We start from the raw sequence: 8,322 nt of genomic DNA, 5'->3' as shown, positions 1-8,322 counted from the left end.
CAGGCGAGTGCTGCACCAGACCTGGTCCATTAGGCCTCAAGAAGGTTATCCTCAATTACTCTACACTCTTAGGGGTCTTTGTCCTCTGGCTCTTCAGCACCACTCCTGCCATGGCAGAGCTGTCCTTACCCCATGGACTCCTCAGATTCCCCTTTTTCTTTACCAAACTCTTCTTTGGATGGCCATTAATTTTATGAGGTTCTAATCCCTACTATCTCAGCGTTGCATGTTCTCCCTGCAGATCCCCTGACATCTCCTGGCAGCTCCAGATTCCTCTCCAGGCTGATAGTGGCCATGAGCCCCACTGCCATGCGGATGAGTCCAAGACCGTTTGTTGTCAGGTCCTGCCATAAAGCTCTTGGTAAAGCCTTTGCTCCCTCACAGACTTCCCTTGGACTTCAAGTCTATATTCTTCAAATAAAACCCCATTTTTGGTACTAGCAGGGAGACAGCTGTGACCCAGGGCTGCACAGTGCCTGTTGCTGCCTGTAGCCACAGGAAAGCCACTGTAGAGAGAACAGGACTGTCACCAAGGTACACGAGATATCAGGGCTTACCCAGAAAAAAAGAAGCACAATGTGGAAGCCAAAAGAGAGCAGCAGGGAAAAGGCCATGTCCTGCTGCTGGCCGTGGCCATGGCTCCAGGGAAGCAGCAGCCCCGACCCAAAAGCAGCAGAGAGGCAGAGCCCAGTGGGCAGTGAGGGGCAGCCCCGAGGGCCACCGGGGCTGTTTCTGCATGTGGCAGCTGGGCTCTTGGCCCTGAGCCCCTCCTGCATGCTGGGGTGCTCCCCGACCTCCAGAAGAGTTGGGAAGAGAGGGATACTGAGACCAATCAGGTTCTGACAGCTTCTCAATTGTCATTATCTACAAGGCAGGCATGGTTGTACAGGTACATGAGATATTTGTGAGAAACAGAAAAAAAATTGAGAGATATGAAAATAAAGATACCGTTATTAAATTAAAATCTAAAGATGCAGTATAAATATTACAAAATAAGTATAACAAAAAAATATTCTAAAAATTTTATAGAAAAACGGTGAGTCCTGACTGGATTGGGGGCTTCAATATTACTGATGAAGAGGCATGTATCCAAAGAGTTTCTACAAGGCATCCTTGAGCTGCTGGTTCCCCATGCTGTAGATGAGGGGGTTCAGAGTTGCACGAAAGACTGAGTACACAACAGCCACAGCCAGACCCAGGGACAAGGAGGAGACTGAAGGGGGCTTCAGGTAGGCAAACATTCCAGTACTGAGAAACAGGGAGACCATGGCCAGGTGAGGGAGGCACGTGGAAAAGGCTTTGTGCCAGCCCTGAGAATAGGGCATCCTCAGTACTGCCCTGAAAATCTGCACATAGGATAGCACAATGAAAACAAAACTAAGATAGACTAAAGAAACACTAACTACAATAAGCCCAACCTCCCTGAGGAATTACTTTGAGCAAGAGAGCTTGAGGATGTGGGGGATTTCACAGAAAAACTGGTCCACAGTATTGCCTCGACAGAGAGGCAGGGAAAATGTAGTGGCCGTGTGCAGGACAGCATTGAGAAAGCCACTGCCCCAGGCAGCTGCTGCCATCTGGGCACAAGCTCTGCTGCCCAGGAGGCTCCCGTAGTGCAGGGGCTTGCAGATGGCAACGTAGCGGTCGTATGACATGACGGTGAGCAGCCCCTGTTCCCAGTGCCACTCTCAGTCAGCACCAGCCAGAGCTCAAGCAGGACATTCAATAATAGAACGTCTGCTTTCTAAAACTCCAAAGTGAGTTTTAGAAGGTTTCTTTGGTTGGCTTTTACAGTATCTACCTCGCCTCTTGTCAGCCCCTGCCCACTCAGGCTCCTGGTACAAATGTGGCCCTGCACCAATACCACTGCTCGTGCTGCCTTTTCTGCCTCACCCTGTCCTCTCCCTTGACTCCTTGTCTCTGCTGGGCCCCACGTTCCACACCCTTTGCTGTCTCCACCGTCTCCCCTGCCCAGTGGGATGGCAGAGCCAGGGCAGGACATGGTAGAGTTAGGCCCTGTAGAGCCCATGCAGAGTGCTTGTGGCAAAGTGGGAGCTGAGAGATTGCGTTCTGTGGTGCAGAGGAGGCCCCAAGCAGAAAAGATGAGGTTAAACAGCAACTTTGCGGGGGGGAGGGGGGGGGGTCTTCATCTTGGTCTGGCAAGGAAGGCTTCTGGCCATGAAGGGCCAAGGGATGGGTCAACCACAACTTCTCCAGGCAACCTGTTCCAGTGACAACCAGCCCTAAAGGAACCAGCTGGCTCAGGAAACCCCCCTGTAGGCCATGATCCCCCACTGTGCAGCAGAACGTGCCCACCTGCAGCTGAGTGCCTCGGTGAGTCCTAGCATAGTCCCAGGGCATCTGTCACCGAGTGTGTCCTTGGAGAAGAGCAAAGGAACATTGCTGTGCCTGCAGGGAGGCAGAGGGGAGAAAGAGCAAGGTGTCTGTGTAGGCACCTGCCTGGGGCAGGGTGAGCTGGGGCTGGGCCAGGGCTCTTTCTCTGGCCTGGGCAGAAAGACTGGCCTGGAGGGACACAGGCTGAGCGACACCAGAGAGTTACACACTGAAGTGAGAGTGGGATGAATTATTACGAGAAATTTCCATTCAAAAAGAGTAGATAGGCATTGGAACAGGTTTCCCAGGGAGATGGAGGAGTCACCCTTCCTGGGGGTTTTGAAGGAAACGTTGGAAGTGTTATCTGGGAACATGGTTTGTGAGTAATATTGATGGCTGGGGAATGGTAGGACTAGATGGTGTTGGAGGGCAACACCATAATGATTCTTTTCCAACCATAATGATTCTATGATTTTTGTGGGCAACATTAGGAGAATTAAAGCTACTTTAAAAGCAAACAAAGAAAAGAATATTAACCAAAAGTAAACAAAACAGAAGCAAGAATAAACACAACCAGAAAAGCAAGAGAAGACAGAAGTAATGTGATGTCACATAACGAGTCACATACAAAAATTTAGCAGATTGTTGCTTTTGAAACATATCTAGTCATTAATTTCCTGAGTGCAACTTTGAGCTCCTGGTTCCTCATGCTGTATATTAGTGGATTCAGTGTGGGAGGTATCACTGTGTACAGAAACGAAACCACCAGGTCCAGGACTGGGAGGGACACAGAGGGGGGTTTCAGGTAGACAAACATGAGTGTGCTGAGAAACAGGGAAATGGAAGTGAGGTGAGGGAGGCACGTGGAAAAGGCTTTGTGCCGGCCCTGCTCAGAGGGCATCCTCAGCACAGCTCTGAAGATGTGTATGTAGGATAGAGCAATAAAAGAAAAGCATCCAATACCAAAAAAGGCACTAACCACAAGAAGCCCTGCTTCCCTTGGGTAAGAGTTCGAGCAGGAAAGTTTAAGGATGTGGGGGATTTCACAGAAGAACTGGTCCAAAGCATTGCCTTGGCAGAGGGGCAGGGAAAATGTATTGGCAGTTTCCATGAGAGCATTGAGAAAGCCACTGCCCCAGGCAGCTGCTGCCATCTGGGCACAAGCTCTGCTGCCCAGGAGGCTCCCGTAGTGCAGGGGCTTGCAGATGGCAACGTAGCGGTCATAGGCCATGACGGTGAGAAGATAAAATTCTGCAGATATGAAGAAGAGAAACAGAAAAACCTGGAAAGTACATCCTATGTAGGAGATGGCCCTGTTGTCCCAGAGGGCATTGGCCATTGCTTTGGGCAGAGTGGTGGAGATGCAGCCCAGGTCGAGGAGGGCGAGGTTGAGGAGGAAGAAGTACATGGGGGTGTGGAGGCGGTGGTCGCAGGCTACAGCGCTGAGGATGAGGCCGTTGCCCAGGAGGGCAGCCAGGTAGATGCCCAGGAAGAGCATGATGTGCAGAAGCTGCAGCTCGCGCGTGTCTGAGAATGCCAGCAGGAGGAACTCAGTGATGGAGCTGCTGTTACACATTTCTATCCCCTGGGCAAAGAAGTCTGTCCAAAAGAAGAATTGACATTGTAAAGCTGAAGGAGTTCTTTGACCAAAATACATTACATGTCTCATAGAACAGTCACACACAACACAATCTTTCACATTCCTTTCACTGGAAGAGCTTTCTTCAGCTGCCTGGCTTATTCCTGGTTGGTGCTCTGAGGGTGCCACAAGAAGCAGGGAGCTGTGCTGTGGGCTCTGCAGCAGTTAGTCCTGGGCTACAGCAACAATTAGAAGGGAACCTGGAGTGATCTGAGAAGTCCCTGCAGCAGGACACCACGAGAAGATCAAATAATTCCCTAAGAAACAACAAAGGTGGTGTCGGTACCATCTCTATGCTCAGGTGTTTGAGATGCCTCAGAGCAATAGCAATGCTCAAGGAGCCTTAGTCTCTGCTACAGATGTTCCAACTCCATGAGCATCCTTCTGCCTCAGCACATGGGCAGGAAAATGAAGCTGATTTTAAAAAGTGCACTGCTTTCAGGTAGCTGTCACCAGGCAGTTCTGCAATGCAGTGCCCTGGGGAGGTGTGGGGCTGTGAGCAGCCTGTCCCAGGCAGCAGGCTCTGGGCAGCAGCAGGACCCTGCCCTTTCCTGCCCTGCTGGAGGGGCTCCTTCCACCCACAGCTTCTCCCCACAACCCCTGGGCAGCTCCCCAGGCAGGCTGAGTGCTGAGCCTGGCAGGCAGCAGAGGCCCTGCCCTGGCACACAGCCCCTGGGGCACAGCAGGGACCCTGCTCTGCACCACAGCCCTGGCCATTCCTGCCTGCACCCCCGGCATCTCCTTCCTCCAGGACCTGCCACTGCATTGACTTCCAGCCAGAGACTTACCAGGTTCAGGGCTGAGAAATGTTCTCCCCCAGTGAGCTCTGTGCATCCTGCCACTTCTGCCTGCCTTTAAGCACTCTGTCTCTGCAGGCAGTGCCCCCAGCCCTGCTGCGCTGTGCAGAGGAGCTGCTCCTGGGCACAGCTGGCTCTCTGCACCACGGCCCTCTTGCCACGAGTTCTCTCTGTCCCACAAACCCAGCCCAGCTCAGCAGCACAGCACCAGCCCAAGGCACTGCAATCACCCCTCTGGGGGCTTTGCTGATGAGCCCACGAACCTCAGGCACTCAGAGACAACTGAAGACATCTCTCCAGAAGTGCAAGTCAGAGGCAAGTTTCCTGCAGTGTCCCCCTGAGGGCCAGCACAGACACAGCCTCCCTTGGAGCTCGTTAGAGCAGAACCCTGGAGGCAGTGAGGACAAGGAGACAAAGGCAATGTGAAGGTGACACTGATGTGTAGGAAAACTGCATGTGTGTCACCAAGCACAAGGGCCAGGCCTTGACCCCAAGTGCTTTGGAAGGGAGATCCTTTACTTTAAAGGTTGCTCAGGGCTCTTTGTGGGGCAGTAGGAGATGGGGATGTGCATGGCCAAGTGCAGGAGAATGGTACGACCCCTGCCTGCTTCATGGATGAGGGCAAGGAGGCAATGAGGCCCTGGTTCTTCAATGATAAGCTGTCTCCTCATGGGCCTCAGTGGCAGAGAAAACAGCCATAGCCATGGACACAAAGACCTGGTCCTGTTGGGACTTTATTCCTTGTCACAGTCCTCTACCCTGTCTATACATGGCTTTCCTAGGGACTGTGAGACCTCCACATCTTTCCTTTTTGGCTGCAGACCCTTATCTCTGTGGTGTCACAGCAGATCTGAGCTGAACGTGATACCTCAGATCTTCTTGGTGGCCATGCCCCTCATAAGGCAGCTCTGTAGGAAGCTGGCCTGGTTCCTCGTGAGCAGGCACCACTGCTCATATGGCATCCGTCGTGGTGCCCAGGCCTTCTCCTTCTGGCCACTACTCACTCAGCAGTGTCCCAGTCTGACCTGATGTGTGGCATTCCTCTTCCTCTGGTACAGGACTGGGCTCTTCTCCATGTGAAAGTCAAGAGTTTTCTGAAGTCAAAATCCTGCAGTTTCTCAAGGTTCACCCAGAGTGATGCTCCATCAGCTGTTAATGTCAGCAGGCAGACAGTTCAACCTTTGTGTGATTGTGCTATCTCTGACCAGACAGCAGTAGCAGCAAGAGTTGCATGGAAATTTGGATAATTCAGGAGTAACCAGCTAAATGGAATTGCAGCACAATCATTCACGGGCAGGGGATGGAAGGCTGTCAGGTTCCACATTTGCTGTGCTTTCTTCTCATGCATGCTGTCAGTTTCTCTGTAGTCATGTCCTGAATGTTATGGGGCTGTACAGGTCAAAATTGGACGGGCCAAAGCCCATCTGGGGCTCAATCCATCTATTACTGTCAAAGAGAATAAAATAAAAATAAAAATAAAAATAAAAATAAAAATAAAATAAAAATAGTTTAAATGAAGGAGGATTAGGGAGAGTCATAATTCTTTATTGGATTTTGGGTGGAAAACCTGGTGATAAGGAATGAGGTATAGGCTGAGACACTTAATGCCTTCTTTACCTCTGTTACTAGCAAAAATAAACAGTTGTTCCCCCAGTAATTTCTTCCTCCTCATGGCCAGTGCCATCCTTCCAATGCACATTTTGTAGCACTTTTTTCTCTCCTGCTATTTCCTACTACCAAAGAAAGCTCCCTCAGAGTGGAAACCACTCCTGAAGTAGGCATCCCAACCCAGCAGGCTCCTTGCGGCCTCTCAGCCAAGCAGACACAAGTCACCTCAGCAGCAGCTTCCAAGCCAGGGGCCTGCTGCTGGCCTTGCAGCTTCTTGGCTAGACACAGCCAAGCCTTGTGCCTCCTGCTGTGCAGTCATGGACTCAAGCAGAAGGGACAGGACAACCCATGTTGGGGCCTTCTTTCTGCCTGGGTCCTCCTGGCTCTGGAGGCAGAGGGGATCCCCCAGTCAGCATGCCAAGCAGGTGCCTTCTGCTGGCCTAGCAGGGCCACTGCCAGATTTCAGCCCAAAAGCGCATCTCCCAGGGAGAAGTCAAGGCTGACCTGCCACCTACAGACACAAGTGACCTCCCAGTCCCTTTCCGTGACATGTTCCTGCTGCTGCCCTATCAAGTGCAGAGACAGAAGTGACCTCACAGTCCCTGCCACAGTCACATTCCTCCTGCTGGGGCAAGAGATGCTGAGGCAGAGCTGAGCTATTCAGAGCATCCCCACCCATCTCCTCCTTGTGGCCCACATGCTGATCAGATCAGGGTGAGCAAGAGAGTAAAGATAAATGAGAGGGGCTATGGGTTGAATTTTTGCTTCAAAGGATACTTTGAGCTCAAGCATAAGAGTAGTGGATTTCTGTCAGGAATCCTGTCAGAATCCTGTGGAGTAGCATTTAGGACTGTAGATTAATGTCACTGGTTAAATTAGGGGCAGGGCTTTACATGACTATTTTATGTCACCGTTAGGGAAGAATCAACATTGCCTGAACATTCTAACCTCACAGAAATCATTAATTTCTGCTGGCCAAACTCCTTTTCCCTCCTCCAAATCTCACATCTCTCCTGGCCAGGCTTCTCCTGACTTCCCCATATCAGTCATCATCTTAGGGGCAGCTTTCTGATGGCTTTCATGATCTCAGTGTATCTGTCTCATATCTGTTGGCTACTCCTTTCTAGAGACTGACATGGCACCTAAGTCAGGATAGAAAAGAACACAAAGGCTGTAGGTGAACCCTGTACAATATTCCCAGCAGCTCTTGTACGACCCCAAAATTTTGTGGACAGGGCGGCAGTGGCAAGAGAGCAGCTCTGCATGTCCCAAGCACTGGTGCTCCCTGGCCATGCTGCTGGGATGGGACTCTTTTCCTCTGCACCCCTGCACACGGGCACTGCCCCTGCAGAGCCAGGATCAGAGTCAGAGGAAGGCTTCTCTCTGTAGATGTCAGAGTCTGATTTTTTAACGTGTGATTTGTGCTGTTGGATTGTGGTTGTCAAGCATCTTGTGCTTTATCCTGGCAGAAAGCTCAGCACCACATAGCTCATCCTCACCCCCAAAATGCTCATGTGTTGAGATAAGGATGGTTTGATAGCAAAGGAAAGGAAGAGATGTTGCTGCTGCTGCTGCTGATGATGATGATAATGTAGTTTAATAAATCAAGCGATGCACAGTGCAGCTGCTCACCACACACTGACCGATACCCAGCTCGTCCCCAAGCAGGGGTCCCCCTGAACCTGGCCAGACTGCCTCAGGATCTCCTGTGTAGGTCCTTCGACCTTACTTTGTTTTACATCAAAATCAGCGGTGGTGGGACTTCATTCAGTCCACAGATATGCACCATTATCTTCTACTCCCCATTAGAATTTTGCACTGTCCATATGGGACTATTAAAGGGTGAGAGAGCCTTGATGATCACTCCTTGGCTCTCCAGTCAATGAACCAGGTCATGCATGGGAATCAGGGAGTCTCTGTTAGTGCAACACTGCCTCAGGTGCA

The 8,322-nt window shown here is 51.1% G+C and overlaps 1 protein-coding gene across 1 annotated transcript; it reads right to left on the bottom strand.

Moving 5' to 3' along the window:
* Positions 1–2,968: 2,968 nt before the first annotated feature.
* On the bottom strand, positions 2,969–3,910 carry LOC137846923 (olfactory receptor 14C36-like). The gene has a single exon (XM_068665029.1). The coding sequence runs from the start codon at positions 3,908–3,910 to the stop codon at positions 2,969–2,971; it is 942 nt and encodes a 313-aa protein (XP_068521130.1).
* Positions 3,911–8,322: the final 4,412 nt, after the last annotated feature.

Source organism: Anas acuta, chromosome W (assembly GCF_963932015.1).
Source record: "Anas acuta chromosome W, bAnaAcu1.1, whole genome shotgun sequence".
NCBI classification, from domain to species: Eukaryota; Metazoa; Chordata; class Aves; order Anseriformes; family Anatidae; genus Anas; species Anas acuta.
This window is presented reverse-complemented; position numbering and strand designations above follow the sequence as displayed.

Excerpts from the sequence above, each read along its gene's own strand:
- LOC137846923 (XM_068665029.1), bottom strand. The coding sequence starts at position 3,910 with ATGTGTAACAGCAGCTCCATCACTGAGTTCCTCCTGCTGGCATTCTCA.